Genomic DNA, 19,048 nt, shown 5'->3' with positions numbered 1-19,048 from the left:
CTTTAACCCCAGCCTTTCAGAGTTGACCGAGAGAGAGACACACACACACGTGTAGACCATCAGCTAAATGCCCACGGTTCTTCACTTTCATACATTAAAGTAGAAAGAACATACCTCTTTCCTTCCCTGTCTCTCTTCCTGAGGCAGGGAAAGTAATGCCCACCCCCCAAAGATGTTCACATCCTAATCCCTAGAACCCATGAATAGATTACCTGACATGGCAAAAGGGACTTTGCAGAGGTAATTAAGTTAAGGATTTTGAGATGTGGAGGGTAGCTTGGATTCTCCAGGTGGGCCCAGTGTAATCACAACGGTCCTTATAAGAGGGAGGCAGAGGGAAGAGAGAGGTGAAGATGTCACGCTGCTGACTTTCAAGATGCAAGAAAGGCCACACACCAGTAGACGAAGGTGACCTCTAGATGCTGGAAAAGGCAAGGAAACAGATTCTTCCCTAGGGCCTCGGTGGGGGGAGCAACGTTTTGACTTCAGCCCAGTGAAACCCATTTGAAACTTCTGACTGCCAGAGGTGTAGGAGAATTTGTGCATGTTAAGCCCCTAAATTTTGGTGATCTGTGATAGCAAGAGAAAACCAATACACTTCCCCATTCCCCAACCCAGTGCTTCTTGGGACCATCTCCCGAATAAACCACTTACAACTGGGGCACCTGGGTGGCTCAGTCGGTTCAGTGGCCTGGTATTGATTTCGGCTCAGGTCATGATCTCAGGGTCGTGGGATCAAGCCCCGCCTTGGGCTCTGTGCTCAGCGCGGAGTCTGCCTGAGATTTTCTCTCTCTCTCCCCACCTTTCCCTCTGCCTCTCCCCCCACTCGCACGAGCGTGTGCTCGCTCTCAAAATCTTTAAAAAAAAAAACAAAACACAACTGAAACTTTGTCTCGGGGTTTACTGCTTCCGTGTTCGCGTATGGTCTGCGTGTCCTCCCAGGCTATGTTGAGTCAGAACCAGTAGAGGGTTTCTCACCCATCTGGCCCTTTCTAATTCCAGCCATGAATGTCAATGTGGGCGTCAGAACAGCAGCTGCACTTCTGGATCAGTTTTATGAGAAAAGGAGACTCCTCATTGTGTCCACCCCCACAGCCCGGAACCTTCTCTACAGGCTGCAGTTGGGAATGCTGCAGGTGAGTCCTTCCAGCCTGGCCCAGGTTGTGGGGAGAGCTCTAACACGAAGGGCCCGGTGATTTCATTAAAGGCGAAGGCCACATTCAGTGCCTCATCTGTTTTCTGGAAACTCTGGGAACTGGCACTTTAGAGATACTACCGTTCATCTCTGGCTCTGGGGCATAACCTGATTAACATCGACTCCCCAGGGCTAACCCAATTGTTTTCCAACTAATAGGGTTTCTTTGTCTTTACCAGTAAGCCCAATGGACCTGCTGCCCAGGCCCAGCCAAAGAATAGTTGTCTTTGTTGGACCTGTCCAGGATATGCCTATGCTGGAGGCCCTCCTCCTTTGATGGGAGCTCCGTTGTTTGCCCAAGAGGCTGGCTCAAGGGCTGAGGGGAGTCCAGGAGCCTTCAGGCCCCAGATCCTGCCCCAGGGAGCTTCCCCCGCCTCCCTAGAGCTCCTCCAAGAGTGATGGCTGTCTTTAGGAACAGTGGTTCTCAAAGTGTGGTCTGTGGACCAGCAACATCAACATCACCTGGGAGCTTGTTAGAAATGCAAATTCTCCCCCATCCCAGACTGCGGGGTCTAATCTACGTTTTAACAAGACCTCCAGGTGATTCCCGAGCAACTGAAAGTTTGAGGCACACTTTCCTAGGAAATGTGCCATTCTCAGCTATGTAAACTTTATAGCTACAAAATGAGGGCTTGAGTCTTCTGGGGAAAAAAAATTAGAAAAGGATCAAACTAGAACTTGCTAGATTTTGTCCAGAAGCTGGCTTGCGGTAAGAGCGGCCAACCATGACTGAATGCGCAAGAGGTAGGATGTTACGCCGGGTCATGGACACGGTGCTGTACACTTTTTTGAAAAGACCTTTCTTCTACTACAGTGAATAAAAATAAGACTAAGTATTCAAAACAATCTTGGTTGAGGGGAGCCTGGGTGGCTCAGTTGGTTGAGCGTCTGACTCTTGATTTCAGCTCAGGTCATGATCTCAGGGTCGTGAGATCGAGCCCCACGTTGAACCCTGAGTCGGGCTGAGTGCAGAATCTGCTTGGGATTCTCTTCCTCTTCTTCTGCCCCTTCCCCTGCTCATGCACTCTCTCTCTCAATAAAATCTTTAAAAAATAAAACCATCTTGGTTTAATAAAGTTTACAATTTTACTTCTCATTTCAGCATTTATACAATGAATAATGAGGAGTCTTTCTTCCTTCTCCCCGTGTACTGGAAAGGCTCCCATAAACTCGGAAGACCCATGCAAAGTTTTGTAGACTCCTTTGATGGGAGCTCCGTTCATTACATCTTTACTCCCAATCCCTGCCACCTTCCTTGCCTCCCTCCATCTTTGTATCCCCTTGTCCCAGCTGAGACTTGTTCTTCAGGTGTCGCAAGGCTGTATGACTCCACTGTGTGGGAAATTGGCCTCCCACTTGCTGATAATTTTTTTTTCTTAATTTTGTAGAAAAATGAATAAGCCAGGCAACTTGCTTTTTCCTCTGTTGGCAAACCACAGCTTTTGTAAGTGAAATTTGATTGGAACACGGCCTCACTCATTCATTTGCATGCAGTCCCTGGCTGCTTTGCCCTCCAGTGGTACAGTTGAATAGTTAGGACGGAGGCCATCCAGCCCCGGGGAAGCCTAAAATATTTACTACCTGGCCCCTTACCAAAAAATGTTTGCTGTCCTCTGCCCTAGTCTATCCCATCCTTTCGGGTACTTGCTAAATTACTAATTAAGTCATGGTGATTTGGGCAGGCAGGGTCTAAGGACTCAGAGCGGAGTCCCTGAGGACCAGCCAAGAGGGTCCCTGTCTGCACACAGGATAGAAATCAGACACAAGCCAGCAGGAGGTGAAAGTGGAGTTGATCAAAGGTATATAGAGAGAATGCAGGTAGAGAGTGTCTGGGGAAACAGAGAGTGTCCCACCTTTGTTCAGGGTCTGGGGCTTTTGCTGAGGATCGTGGTCAGGTGTACATGTCCTCTCAGGCATCCAGGAACCGGTTAGAACAAAGACGAGGACCCACATGTTAGTCCTTGGAGCCAGGGGGCCTTGGTGTGGAGAGGCCTAGTGTCGCTGGTCTGGAATGTGCATATGATGGCTTCCTCTGGTCATTCTGACCTGGTCTGCCCTCAGATGTCGTCTGTTTGAAAGAAGTCATTAACTCCTTGTCCCTTACCAGGAGGACCTACACTGTTTGCATTATAAGGCATGTGTAAAGTGGGGATGCAAAAGTAGAATCAGGAAAAGGAGCAAAAAGCAGATTTTTATGGACTCCTTCGGTTTGCCTATCTCAGTTGGAGAAGATATTTGGTATCCAGGTGTTTATATGTGACCCCCCACAACATATTTACATTGGCATTTTAACCAGAGCCTTCGAGGAAAGGTTTGATTGACATAGGTGATTCAGTTAGAATAATAAAAATATGTATTTCTATCCTTACCAATTCCATCACCTTATGGAGGGATGCTTCAGTGGAACTGTAGTAAAATACTTGGTGTTATAGTAACTCAGGAGTTTAAATTTTCTTTCCTCATTTAGCCAGATTCAATCTTATGTTACTTTCCTATTACCAATTACCATCGCTGTTCCTGATGTGACCTCCTGGCATCTGGTTGAGGGGACCACATTCCCAAGACTCTTGCCAAGGGCTGACTCACAGGGCTGGAATTTTCTTTTTTCTCTCTTTTTAAATTGAGGTATCATTGGGGCGCCTGGGTGGCTCAGTTGGCTAAGCATCTGACTCTTGGTTTCGGCTCAGGTCATGATCTCAGGGTTCTGAGATCGAGCCCCACATTGGGCTCCACACAGCACAGAGTCTGTTTGAGATTCTCTTCCTCTCTCTCTGCTCCTCCCTTGCTCGCTCTCTCTAAAATAAATCTTTAAAATAAAAATAAAAAAATAAGTTGAGGTATCATTAACCTGTAACATTAGTTTTTGTTGTACAACATCATGAGTCAATATTTATATTACAAAATGATCATCACAATATTCCAGTTAACATCTCTCTGTCACCAAACCTAGATACAAATATTTTATGAGAACCTTCAAGATCCACTCTCCTAGCTACATTCAAATAGGCAATACAATATCATTAACTATAGTCACCATGCTGTACATTACATGCTCAGGACTTTTTATTTTATAACTTGAAGCTTGTACCTTTTGGCCCCCTTCACCCACTTTGCCCATCTTCCCACCCCTGCCTCATGAAAACACCAGTCTGTTTGCTATATCCATGAGATCACTTTTTGTTTTTTGTCATCTTTTTTAGTTTTTGTAGACTCCACATATAAGTAAGAGCATATGGTACTTGTTTTTCTGTCTGATTTATTTTACTAAGCATAATGAGCTCAAGGACCATCCATGCTGGTTGAAATGGGAAGATCTCAGTCTTTTCTATGACTCAGTAATATTCCATTGTGTACATATACCACATTTTCTTTTTCCATTCATCCATCGATGGGAAATTAGGCTGTTTCCAGGTCTTGGATATTGTAAATAATGCTGCGGTGAACATGGAGGTGCAGATATCTTTTGATAGTGTTTTGTTCAGATAAATACACAGAAGTGGAATTGATGGATCAGATGGTAGTTCTATTCTTAGCTTTTTGAGGAACCTCGATACTGTTTTCCACAGCAGCCGCACCACGTTCCCACCAACAGTGCACAAGGGTTCCCTTTCCTCCACATACTCGGCAGCACTTGTTGTTTCTTGTGTTATTGATTTTTGCCATTCTGACAGGTGTGAGGTGATATCTCATTTGTGGTTTTGATTTGCATTTCTCTGAAGATGAGTGATGTTGAGCATCTCTTCATGTACCTGTTGGCCCCCTGGATGTCTTCCTTGGAAAAACATCTGTTCATGTCTTCTGCCCATTTTTTAATTGGATTGTTTCTTGTTTTGCTATTTAGTTGTATGAGCTCTTTATATATTTTTGGTATTAACCCCAATCAGATAAATGATTTGTAAATATTTTATCTCCCTCAGTAGGTTACATGTTGATTTTGTTGATGGATTCTTTTGCTGTGCAGAGCTTTTTAGTTTGATGTACTCTCACTTTGTTTTTGTTTCCTTTTTAAAAATTTTAATTGTAGTATAATTAATATATGGTGTTGTATTAGTTTTAGGTGTACAATATAGTGATGTAACAATTATATACATTACTCAGTGCTCATCCAGGTAAGTGTATCCTTTAATCCCCATCAACTATTTTCACCCGTTCCCCCCCCCCCAACCTCTCCGCAGGTAACCATCAGTTCTCTATAGTTAAGAGTCTGTTTCTTGGTTTGTCTCTTTTTTTCTTTGCTTTGGTTCTTAAATTCCACATATAAGTGAAATCATATGGTATTTGTCACTCTCTGACTCATTTCACCTAGAGGATTATACCCACTAGATCCATCCATGTTGTTGCAAATGGCAAGATTTCATTCTTTTTTATGGCTGATATTCCTCTGTGTGTGTGTGTGTGTGTGTAATCTATCTACCACATCTTCATTTTGCATTCATGTATTGATGGACATTTGGTTTGCTTCCAGAGTTTGGCCATCATATATAATGCTCCAATAAACACAGGGGTGCATATATCCTTTTGAATTAGTGTTTTCATATTCCTTGGGTAAATACCCAATAGTGGAATTACTGGATTGTATGGTAATTCTATTTTTAATTTTTCGAGAAAATACTGTTTTCCACAGTGGCTGCACCAGTTTGCATCACCACCAACAGTGCAAAAGGGTTCCTTTTTCTCCACATCCTTGCCAGAACTTTCTCTTTTTTTGTTTTTGATTTTAGCCATTCTGACAGGTATAAGGTGATAGCTCATTGTGGTTTTAATCTGCATTTCCCAGATGAGTGATGTTGAGCATCTTTTCATGTGTCTCTTGGCCATCTGTATGTCTTCTTTGGAAAAATTTCGTTCATCTCTTCTGCCCATTTTTTAATTGGATTATTTGGTTTTTTGGGTGTTGAGTTCTATAAGTTCTTTACATATTTTGGCTACTAATCCTGTATTGGCTATGTCATTTGCAAATGACATTCTGTAGGTTGCCTTTTAGTTTTGTTGATAGTTTCCTTTGCTGTGCAGAAGAAGCTTTTTATTTTGGTGTAGTCCCAATAGTTTATTTTCGCTTTTGTTTCCCTTGCCTCAGGAGACATACCTAGAAAGATGGTGTTATGGCCAGTCTTAGAGAAATTACTGCCTGTGTTCTCTTCTAGGATTTTTATGGTTTCAGGTCTCACATGTAGGTCTTTAATCCATTTTGTGTTTATTTTTGTGTATGGTATAAGAAAGTGGTCCAGTTTCATTCTTTTGCATGTAGCTGTCCAGTTTTCCCAACACCACTTGTTGAAGAGACTGTTTTCCCATTGCATGGTCTTGCCTCCTTTGTCAAAGATTGACCATATAATTGTGGGTTTATTTCTGGGCTCTCTATTCTGTTCCATTGATTTATGCATCTGTTTTTGTGCCGGTACCATACTGTTTAGATTACTATAGCTTTTTAGTATATCTTGAAATCTGGGACTGTGATACCTCCAGCTTTGTTCTTCTTTTTCAAGATTGCTTTGGCTATTTGGGGGTCTTTTTGTGGTTCCATAGAAATTTTAGGATTGTTCTGGTTCTGTGAAAAATGATGTTGGTATTTGATAGAAATTGCACTAAATATGTAGATTGCTTTGGGTAGTGTAGATATTTTAACAATATTTGTTCTCCCAATCTGTGTGCAAGGAATATTTTTGCATTTCTTTGTGTCATCTTTAATTTCTTTCATCAATGTTCTATAGTTTTCAGAATACACATCTTTCACCTCCTTGGTTAAGTTGATTCCTAGGTATTTTACTGTTTTGATGAAATTATAAATGGGACTGTATTTTGATTTCTCTGCTACTTTATTATTAGTGTATACAAATACAATGGATTTCTGTACTGATTTTTTTATCCTGTGATCTTACTGAATTCATTTATTAGTTCTAGTAGATCTTTGGTGGAGTCTTTAGGGTTTTCTATATATAGTGTCATGTCATCTGTAAAGAGTGAAAAAAAATTTTCCTTACCAATTTGGATGCCTTTTATTTCCTTTTGTTGTCTGATTGCTATGGCTAGGGCTTCCAGTACTATGTCTAGTGAAAGTGGTGATAGTGGACATACTTCTCTTGTTCCTGACCTTAGGGGAAAAGCTCTCAGTTTTTCACCATTGAGTATGACGTTAGCTGTGGGGTTTTCATACATGGCCTTTATTATGTTGAGGTATGTTCCCTGTAAACCTACTTTGTGGAGGGTTTTTTTTTTTTTTATCATGAATTGATATTGTACTTGGTCAAATGCTTTTTCTTCGTCTGTGGAGATAATCATATGGTTTTAATCCTTGATTTGTGAGTATTGAACCATCCTTGCATCCTAGGAATAAATCTCACTTTATCATGGTGAATGATTTTTTTAATGTATCCTTGGATTTGGTTTGCTAATATTTTATTGAGAATTTTTGCATCCATGTTCATCAGAGATACTGGCCCATAGTTCTCTTTTTTTGTGGTCTTTATCTGGTTTGGTATCAGGGTCATACTGGCCTAATAGAATGGATTCGGAAGCTTTCCCACTGCTTTTATTTTTTGGAGTATTTTGAGAAGAATAGGTATTAACTTTTCTTTAAATGTGTGGTAGGATTCACCTATGACCCCATCCGGTCCTGGACTTTTGTTTGTTGGGGATTTTTTGATTACTGATTCAATTTTATTGCTGGTAATCAGTCTATGTTAATGTTATATTTCTTCTTGATTCACTTTTGGGAGGTTACATGTTTCTAGGAATTTCTCCTTTTCTTCTAGGTTGTCCAATTTGTTGGCATATAGTTTTTCATAATATTCTCTTAATGATTGTTTGTTTTTCTGCGGTGTTAGTTATTTCTCCTCCATTATTTTTGCTTTTGAGTCCTCTCCTCCTTTTTTTATTTTTTTTATTTTTGATTAGTCTGGCTAAAGGTTTATAAATTTGGTTGATCTTTTCAAAGAATCAGCTCCTGGTTTCATTGATCTGTTCTATTGAGTTTTTTTTTTTTTTTTTTTTTAGGTTGTATTTCATTTATTTATGCTCTAATATTTATTATTTCCTTCTTCCTACTGGGTTTTGGTTTTTTTTTTTTTCCTGGCTCTTTTAGGTGTAAGGTGAGGTTCTTTGAGATTTTTCTGTACTGCTGTATATATCCCTCTTAGAACAGCTTTTGCTGCATCCCAAAGACACTGGACATTTGTGTTTTCATTTTCATATGTCACCCATTATTTTGTGATTTCCTCATTGATTTCTTCCTTGACCCATACATTGTTTAGTAGCATGTCATTTAATCTCCATGTATTTGTTTCTTTCCAGACTTTTTTCTTTTAGTTGATTTTAAGTTTCATAACGTTTTAGTCCAAACAGATGTACAGTATGACCTCAGTCTTTCTGAATTTGTGAGACTGTTTTGTGGCCTAACATATGATCTATTTTAGAGGAATGTTCCATGTGCATTTGAAAAGAATGTGTGTTCTGCTGTTTATGGATGGAATGTTCTGAATTTATCTGTTGATATAGCTGATCCAGTGTGTCATCGAAAGCTGCTGTTTCCTTGTTGATTTTTCTGGTTGAATTAGCCATTGATGTAATGGGGTGTGAAAGCCCCCTACCATTGTTGTATTCCTATCGATTACTTCCTTTATGTTTGTTACTAGCTGCTTTATGTATTTGGGTGCTCCCACATTGGATGCATAAATATTTACAATTATTATATCTTCTTGTTGGATTGTCCCCTTTATAATTATTCAGTGTCCTTCTTTGTCTCTCATCACAGTGTTTTAATGTCTGTTTTGTTTGATATAAATATTGCTACCATGGCTTTCTTTTCACTTCCATTTGCACAATAAATTTTTTCCATCCCTTCACTTTCAATCTGCATGTGTCTTTAGGTCTGAAATGAGTCTCTGGTAGGCAGAATATAGATGGGTCTTGTTTTTTTTATCCATTCTTACACCCTATGTCTTGATTGGAGTGGTTAGTCCATTCACATTCAAAGTTATTTTTGATAGGTATGTGCTTATTGCCATCTTGTTACTTGTTTTATGGCTGTTTTTGTCATTCTTCTCTGTTCCTTTCTTCCTTTGCTCTCTTCTCTCATGATAAGTTGGCTTTCTTTAGTGATGTCCTTGGGTTCCTTTCTCTATTTTTTGCATATGTATTACTGTTTTTTTATTTGTGGTTACCGCTGGGTTTAATATATAACATCTATGCATATTAAGTTGATGTTTGCTTAAGTTTAAATCCATTCTAAAAGCCCTAAATTTTTACTCTTCTCCACCCCTACCCCCAGTTTAAGGTATGGGGTGCCAAATTTACATCCTTTTATTTTGTGAGTTCCTTGACTGATTTTTATAGATATACTTAATTTTACTACTTTTGTGCTTACTACTTTTCTTATTCCTGCTTATGGTCTTTCTTTTTCACTCAAAGACTCCTCTGTAACATTTCTTGTAAGACTGGTTTAGTGGTGATGAATTCCTTTAACTTCTGTTTGTCCAGGAACCTCTTTATCTTTCCTTCTATTCTGAATAATAGCCTCACTGGATAGAGAATTCTTGGTTGTAGGTTTTTCCCTTTCAGCACTTTGAATTTGTCATGCCACTTCCTTCTGGCCTGCAAGGTATCGGCTGAAAAATCAGCTGATAGCCTTATAGGGTTTCCCTCGTATGTAATGGTTTTCTTTTCTCTTGCTCCTTTTAAAATTCTCTATCACTGCTTTTTTGCCATTTTAATGACTGTGTTTCTTGGTGTGGACTTTTTTGGGTTGATCTTGTTGGAGGCTCTCTGTGCCTCCTGGATCTGGATTTCTGTTTCCTTCTCCAGACTCAGGAAGTTTTCAGCTATTATTTCTTCAAATAAATTTTCTGCCCCCCTTTTCTTCTCCTGGAATCCCTATAATGCAAATGTTATTAGGCTTGATGGTGTCACCGAGTTCCCTTAATCTATTTTCATTTTTTATTCTTTTATCTCTACTATTCAGCTTGATTGCTTTTCATTACCCTGTCCTCCAAGTTGCTGATCTCTTCTTCTGCTTCCTCTAGTCTATTTATTCCATCTAGTGTATTGTTAATTTCAGTTGAGTTCTTCATCTCTGAATCTTTAGGTTTTCCTTCTCTTTGTTGAGGGTCTCACTGAGGTCCTCCACTTTTCTCAAGTCCAGTGAGTATCTTTATGACCATTACTTAAAATTCTCTATCAGGTATATTACTTCTCTCCATTTATTTTAGTGCTCTTGCTGTGATTTTTTTCTTCCCCCTGTTCTTTCAATTGAGACAAATTCTTCTGTCTCTTCGTTTTGCCTAACTTTCTGTGTCTGTTTATGTGTTAAGAAAGTCGGATACATCTGCTCTTCCTGTAGTGCCCTGCAGTGCAATGTACCCTGTTCACCAGAACCTGTTTGCCTGTTGTGGGCAGGGTTTGGTCCCTGTGTTGTCAGTGGGCCAGTCTGGGGCCCCCCTTGGCCTTGAGTTCGGTCAGACCAGACATTTGCCAGAAGTGCAGTAGCACCAAACTGCAGGGTACTTTCCATGTGTTGGACCCTCAGAAGCTTTCATTGGTGGGTGGATCCTGCAGTCAGACCAGATGTCTGCTCCCAGACCACTGCTGGGGCCAGAGTCGAACTGGTGTGTGTGGTTTTCTTCCCCTCTCCCCAGGGCAGGGGACACCTTGGGGGTGGTGCTGGCCCCTGTTGGGGTTGCTTGCACATCGCTGCACTTGGGGCACCACTATGGATGGACTCCTGCCAAGGGTGTGTTGGAGGAGAATGTGGGGGGGAGGCGCGCGGTGCCAGCAAGCTGCCAGGGCCCACTGTTAGCCAGATAGGTGAAGAGTGTTGGTGCTGCGCTGGTCCTGCAGGTGTCCGTGTATCTAGGTTGGAGAGGTTGAATAGCAAATGGGGCCCTCCAGCTCTTCTGTTCTTAGAGAAATCTCTCAAAGATCCCTGACTCTCCAGCACAGGCTCTGAGATGAGTAAACAAATCTTCTCCCCCTATGCCCCAGGCATTTTTCAAACTGCTGCTTCTGTGCTGTATCTCAGCAGGGCTTTCTTTTGTGCTGCCTCTTTAAGGGCGGGGACTTGGTTTCCTGTAGCCTTCAGGCTCTCCTGCATCTGAGCCCACTGATTTTTAAAGTTCCCTGTGTTGGGGCGCCTGGGCGGCTCAGTTGGTTAAGCGACTGCCTTCGGCTCAGGTCATGATCCTGGAGTCCCTGGATCGAGTCCCGCATTGGGCTCCCTGCTAGGCAGGGAGTCTGCTTCTCCTTCCGACCCTCCCCCCTCTCATGTGCTCTCTCTCATTCTCTCTCTCTCAAATAAATAAAATCTTCAAAAAAAAAAAAAAAGTTCCCTGTGTTGCGCCTCACTATAAGAATTCATGAAGTTAGGCCCCTGTAGTTTTGAAAGCCAGATATTATGGGGATTTGTCTTCCTAGTGCTGCTTCCCCGGGCTGGGGTGCCTGGGGTAGGGTCTGTTCCTCCCCCCCCTCCATGCCCACGGTGTCCCTCCCTCCCACGGACAGTCCCACAGGTCAGTCTGTCTCCTGATTGCATCTCTACCCTTCCTACCCTCTTCGATGTGGCTTCTTTCTTACACTGAGCTGTGGAGAGTCTGTTCTGCCAGTCTCTGGGTCATTTTTTGGGTTGTTTTCATGGATATGGGTGTTATCATCTAGGTGTATCCATAGGATGAGGTGAGTCTAGGATCCCCCTAATCTGCCATCTTCCCCAGAACTGTTGCCTTTCTTTTGATGTCAAATCCAAACTATTATCACCAAGACCTATCTCAAGGAGCTTACTGCCTATTTTTTTTTTCTAGATGTTTTATGGTTTCAGGTCATATTTTCAAGTCTTTAATCCATTTCATTTTATTTTTGTATATGGTGTAAGATAGTAGTCCAGTTTTCCCAAGATCATTTATTGACGAGATTACCCTTTCCCCACTATACTCTTGGCTCCATTGTCATAAATTTGACCATATATGTATGAGTTTATTTCTGGGCTCTGTAGTCTATTCCATTGATCTATGTGTTTTTATGCCAACACCATACTGTTTTGTGTACTATAGCTTTGTAGTATAATTTAAAATCAGGAAGCATGATACCTCCAGCTTTATTCTCAAAATTGCTTTGGGTTTTGTACTTCTGTACAAATTTTAGCATTGTTTGATCTATTTCTATGAAAAATGTCTTTGGAATTTTGATAGGGATTTCATTGAATCTGTAGATTGCTTTGCATAGTATGGACATGTTCTCAATATACTTCCAGTTCACAAAGATGGACTAAACTTTCCATTTGTTTGGGTGTCTTTTTCAGTTTCTTTCATCAATGTCTTATGGTTTTCAGTGTATAAGTTTTCACTTCCTTGGTTAAACTCATTCCTAATTATCTTAGTCTTTTTGACACACTTGTAAGTGGGATGGTTTTCTTAATTTCTCTTTCTGATAGTTTGTTACTAGTGTATAAAAAGGCAAAAGATTTTTGTATGTTTATTTTGTGTCCTGTAACTTCACTGAGTTTGTTTATTCTAACAGTATTTTGGTGGAGTCCTTAGGGTTTTCCATATGTAATATGTCTCTACAAATAATTTTTACTTCCTTTCTAATTTGGGTGGCTTTTATTTCTTCTTCTTGTCTAATTGCTCTGGGTAGGACTTCCAGTACTATGTTTAATGAAAGTAGTGAGAATGGGCATCCTTGTCTTGTTCCTGATCTTAGAGGAAAAACTCTCAGTTTTTCACCATTGAGTATGATGTTTGCTGTGGGCTTTTCATATATGGCTTTTATTATTTGGAGGTTTGTTTCCTCTATACCCACTTTGTTGAGAGTTTTTATCATAAATGTTGAATTTTGTCAAAAGCTTTTTCTGCATCTATTGAGATGATCATGTAATTTTTATCCTTCATTTTGTTAACATGTTATATCACATTGATTAGCAGATGTGGAATCATCTTTGCATCCTGGAATAAATCCCATTTAATGGTGGTGTATGATTCTTATAATGTATTGTTGAAATAGGCTTGCTAATGTTTTGTTGAAGATTTTTGAATCTGTGTTCATCAGGGATATTAGCCTGTTATTTTCTTTTCTTATGGTATCCTTATCTGGTTTTGGTATAAGGGAAATGCTAGCTTCATAAAATAAGTTTAGAAGTGTTCCCTCCTGTTTTGTTTTTTTTTTTTGGTAAGAGTTTGAGAAGGATTTGTAATTTTCTTTGAATGTTTGGGAGAATTCACCAGTGAAGCTGTGAAGTTCTGGTCTTCTGTTTGTTGAGAGGTTTTTGATTACCAATTCAGTATCCTTACTAGTAAGTAATTGGTCTGTTCAGATTTTCTGTTTCTTCATGATTCAATCTTAGAAGGTTGTATGTTTCTAGGAATTTATCCACTTCTAGGTTGTCAAACGTCTTGTTGTGTAATTGTTCATGGTAGTCTCTCATTATCCTTTGTATTTCTGGGCTATCAGTTGTAATATCTCCTCTTACATTTCTCATTTTGACTCCTCTTTTTTTCTTTGTGAATCTAGCTACAGGTTTGTCAATTTTATCTCATCAAGGAAGCAACTCCATTCATTGATCTTTTCTAGTGTCTATTTCATCTATTTCCACTCTGATCTTATTTCCTTTCTTCTAACTTCAGGCTTTTTCTTTTTCTAGATCCTTGACATGTAAAGTTAGGTTGTTTTACAGAGATTTTTCTTGCTTCTTGAGATAGGCATTTATCACTATAGATTTCTCTCATAGGACTGCTTTTGCTGCATCATGTAATTTTTGGTATGTTGTATTTCCATTTTCATTTGTCTCAGGATATTTTTTGTGATTTATCTTTTGTTGACCCATTGTTTGTTCAGTAGCATGTTTAATCTTCATATATTAATGGATTTTCCAGTTTTCTTATAATTGATTTCTGATTTCATACCTCTGTGGTCAGAAAAGATACTTGATATGATTTCAATCTTCTTAAATATATTAAAACTTGTTTTATGGCCTAACATATGATCTATCCTGGAGAATGTTCCATGTGCCCTTGAGAAGAATGTATTCTGTTGCTTTTGTATGGAATGTTCTATATATCTGTGAAATCCATCTGATCTAACCTGTTGTTTAAGGCCAATGTCTCTTTATTAATTTTCTGTCTGGATGATCTATGCATTTTCATAAGTGGGGGTGTTAAAGTGCCCTATTGTACTGCTATCGATTTCTCTCTTTAGGTCTGTGAACAGAACACAAATATTATATCTTATTGTTGGATTGATCCCTTTATCATTATATGACACCCTTCTTTGTCTCTTATTAGAATGTTTGTTTTAAAGTATTTTATCTGATATAAGTATACTTACCATGGCTTACTTTTGGTTACCATTTGCATGGAATATCTTTTCTCAACCCTTCACTGTCAGTTTGTGTGTATCCTTACATCTGAAGTGAGTCTCTTGTAGGAAGCATATACATAAGTCTTGTGTTTTGTTTTGTTTTTTTATCCATTCAGCTACTTGATGTCCTCTGATGGGAGAATTTAATACATTTAAAGTCATTATTGGCAGATACGTACTTATTGTCATTTTCTTAATTTCTGGCTGTTTTGTACTACCCGTGTTCCTTTCTTCATCTCTCTTTCATTTGTGGTTTGAGGACTTTAGTATTATGCTTAGATTTCTTTCTCATTATATTTTATTTCTACTGTAGGTTTTTGCTTTGTGGTTACCATGAGGCTTACATGTAACAACTTATATTTATAACCGTCTATTTGAAGTTGATTAGAACTTAAGTTTGAATGCATTCTAAAGACCTGCATTTGTACTCTCTCCCCTTACATTTTGTTTTTAATGTCATAATGCACATCTTTTATCTTGTGTATCCCGTAATATATTTTTAGTACTCTTGTCTTTAAACCTTCATACTAGCTTTATGTGATCAATCCACTGATTTTACTATATATTTACCTTTACCAGTGAGTCTTTTGTAGTTTTTTGTTATGAATTATCGCCCTTTCATTTCACCTTAAAGAAGTCCCTTTAACAGTTTTTGTAAGGCTGGTTTAGTGGTGATGAACTCCTTTAACTTTTCTTTTCTGTAAAAATCTTTATCTCTCTTTCAATTCTGCATGATAACTTTTACTGGGTAGTCTTCTTGGTTGGGAGTTTTTTTTTTTCTTTCAGCACTTTGAATGTATTGTGCCACTCTCTCTGGCCTGGAAAGTTTCTGCTGAAAAATCTGAAGGGGGCTCATGGGAGCTCCCTTGCACTTAACGAAATATTTCTCTTTTGCTGCTTTAAGATTCTCTCCTTGACTTTAACATTTGAAATTTTTAATTATGCTCTGTCTCGATATGTGGGTCTCTTTGGGTTTCTCTTATTTGCACTCTCTGTTCTTCCTGGATCTAGATGGATGCCTGTTTCCTTCCTCAGATTATAGATCATTTTAGGCTTTACTTCATCAAATAAGTTTTCTGCCCCTTTCTCTCTCTTCACCTTCTGGGTCCCCTACAAGGTGAATGTTACTACAATTGATGTTGTCCCATAAGTCATTAAGCTATCTTTACTGTTTAGATTCTTTTTTCCTTTTTATTGCTATGATTGTGTTCCACTGCCCCATGTTCGAGTTCACTGATCCTTCTGCTTCATCTGGTCTGTTATTGAACCACTGTTATATATATATATTTTTTTATCTGTGGGTTGAAGTTGTTACTGTGTTTATTCATTCTTCTCCCCAAGTTCAGTGAGCATCTTTATGACCATTACTTTGAACTGCTTATCAGGTAAAATACATATTTCCATCATTTCATTGAATTTTTTTTATAAAATTGACTTACCAGTTATTAAGAATCTACTATATGCCATTGCCACACTTCCTTTTCTCTGGGTCTTTTCTCTCCAGGTATATTTAGATATAATTCACCTACATCGTTGTATGAGTTTAAGGTGAACAGCATAATGGTTTGACTTACTGTGATCATTTCACAATATATGTAAGTTGAGCTAGCATCCATCAGCTCATGTATGTATATACAATAAAAATGGAGAGGAAAAAGAGAAAAAATTTTTTCCTTGTGATGTGAACTCTCAGGTTGTACTCTCTTGACAACTTCCATATATATCATACAGCAGTGCTAACTGCTCATTGTGCTGCACATTATATCCCTAGTATGTATTTATTTTGTAACCGGAAGTTTCTACCTTTTGACCACCTTTCTCCAATTCCCCCAACTCCCCCTCCCCCCAACTCCCACCCCTGGTAACCACAAATCCGAAGATAGCTTTTTCTATGAGTTTGGGTTTTTTTTGCATGTCACATATAACTGAGATCATACATTATTTGTCTTTTTTAAAATTTAATTTAATTTTATTATGTTAGTCCCCATACAGTACATCATTAGTTTTCGATATAGTGTTCCATGATTCATTGTTTTTGTATAACACCCAGTGCTCCATGCAATACATGCCCTCCTTAATACCCATCACCGGGCTAGACCACCCCCCCACCCCCCTCCTCTCTAAAACCCTCAGTTTGTTTCTCAGAGTCCATAGTCTCTCATGGTTCATCTCCTCCTCCGATTCCCCCCCCTTCATTTTTCCCTTCCTACTATTTTCTTCTTTTTTAACATATAATGTATTATTTGTTTCAGAGGTACGGGTCTGTGATTCAACAGTCTTACACAATTCACAGCGCTCACCATAGCACATACCCTCCCCAATGTCCATCACCCAGCCACCCCATCCCTCCCTCCCCCCACCACTCCAGCAACCCTCAGTTTTGTTTCCTGAGATTAAGAATTCCTCATATCAGTGAGATCATACGATACATGTCTTTCTCTGATTGACTTATTTCGCTCAGCATAATACCCTCCAGTTCCATCCACGTCGTTGCAAATGGCAAGATTTCATTCCTTTTGATGGCTGCATAATATTCCATTGTATATATATACCACCTCTTCTTTATCCATTCATCTGTCGATGGACATCTTGGCTCTTTCCATAGTTTGGCTATTGTGGACATTGCTGCTATAAACATCGGGGTGTATGTACCCCTTCGGATCCCTACATTTGTATCTTTGGGGTAAATACCCAGGAGTGCAATTGCTGGGTCATAGGGTAGCTCTATTTTCAACTTTTTGAGGAACCTCCATACTGTTTTCCAGAGTGGCTGCACCAGCTTGCATTCCCACCAACAGTGTAGGAGGGTTCCCCTTTCTCCGCATCCCCGCCAACATCTGTTGTTTCCTGACTTGTTAATTTTAGCCATTCTGACTGGTGTGAGGTGGTATCTCATTGAGATTTTGATTTGGATTTCCCTGATGCCAAGCGATGTTGAGCACTTTTTCATGTGTCTGTTGGCCATTTGGATGCTTTCTTTGGAAAGATGTCTGTTCATATCTTCTGCCCATTTCTTGATTGGATATTTCTCATTTTTAATTAGATTATTTGTGGGGGGTTTTCTTTTTGTTTTGTCTTTGCTATTGAGTTGTAAGAGGTTTTTTTAATATATTTTGGATTGTAAACCCTTACTAGATATATGGCTTACAAATATTTTTCTCATTCTGTAGGGTGTCTTTTCACTTTTTTTTAATTGTTTCTATTGCTGTGTAGAAACTTTTTAGTTTGGTGTAGTCCCACTTGTTTTTTATTTTGTTGCTTGTACTTTAGGTGCATATCCAAATCAGTGCCAAGACCCATGTCAAGGAGCTTTTTCCTTAATTTTCCTCCTAGGAATTTCATGTTTCAGGTCTTTTGTTGACGTCTGCAATCCATTTTTGCAAGTGGTATAAGATAGGGGTCTAATTTAATTCTTTTACATGTGAATATTCAGTTTTCCCAGCACCATTTACTGATGAGACTGTCTTTTCTCCATTGTGTATTCTTGTATCCCTTGTCAAATATTAGTTGACTGCATTTCCTTAGGTTTAATTCTGGACTCTCAAGTCTGTTTCATTGATCTGTGTGTCTGTTTTTTTTTTTTTTTTTAAGATTTATTTATTCATAAGAGACAGAGACAGAGAAGGCAGAGGGAGAAGCAGGCTCCCTGCTGAGCAGGGAGCCCAATGCGGGACTCAGTCCCAGGACCCTGGGATCATGACCTGAGCCGAGGGCAGACGCTTAACCATCTGAGCCACCCAGGCACCCATATGTGTCTGTTTTTATACCAGTAGCACACTCTTTTGATTCTATAGGTGCTTTGTATTATAGCTTGAAATCAGGAAGTGTAATGATTCCCATTTTATTCTTCTCAGGATTGCTGTGGATATTTGGGGTCTTTTGTGGTTCCATATAAATTTTAGGATTTTTATTCTACTTCTGTAAAAAAGAAAATACCATTGCAATTTTGATAGAGATTGTATTGAATCTATAGATGGCTGGTAGTATGCCCATTTAAACAATATTAATTCTTTTAATCCACAAACAGGATACCTTTTCATTTAATTGTGTTTTCTTTGATTTCTTTGGTCAGTGCCTTATAGTTCTGTGTAGAGATCTTTCACCACCTTGGTTAAGTTTATTTCTATGCATTTTACTGTTTTTGGTGCTGCTTTAAATGGGATTGTTTTCTTCTTTTTCAGATAATTCACTGTATATAGAAATGCTGCTAGTTTTTGAAGGTTAATTTTGTATACTGTAACTTTATTGAATACATTGATTATATCTCACAGTTTTCTGGTGGAGTCTTTAGAATTTCTTATATATAAGATCATGTCACCTGCAAATAGAGAAAATTTCACTTCTGTTGCCCTTTCTTTCCTTCCCTTGCCTGATTGCTCTGGTAAGGTCTTCCTGTGCCAGTTGAATATAAGTGGTGAGAATGGAAAATTTTTGCATCTGTATTCTTCAGGGATGTTGGTTCATAGTTTTCTTTTCTGGTAGTATCCTTTTCTGGCTGTGGTTTCAGGGTAATGG

General features: G+C 39.2%; 1 protein-coding gene across 1 annotated transcript in view; it reads left to right on the top strand.

Moving 5' to 3' along the window:
• Positions 1-19,048, top strand: part of SRPX (sushi repeat containing protein X-linked) — a 112,331-nt gene that overhangs the window by 70,366 nt on the left and 22,917 nt on the right. Inside the window, exon 8 of the mRNA XM_032426463.1 lies at positions 1,003-1,136. Coding sequence (XP_032282354.1) covers positions 1,003-1,136 — 134 coding nt within the window. The remainder of the gene's footprint in view (positions 1-1,002; positions 1,137-19,048) is intronic.

The sequence above is a fragment of the Phoca vitulina genome, unplaced genomic scaffold, assembly GCF_004348235.1.
Source record: "Phoca vitulina isolate PV1807 unplaced genomic scaffold, GSC_HSeal_1.0 scaffold35, whole genome shotgun sequence".
Lineage (NCBI taxonomy): Eukaryota > Metazoa > Chordata > Mammalia > Carnivora > Phocidae > Phoca > Phoca vitulina.
This window is presented reverse-complemented; position numbering and strand designations above follow the sequence as displayed.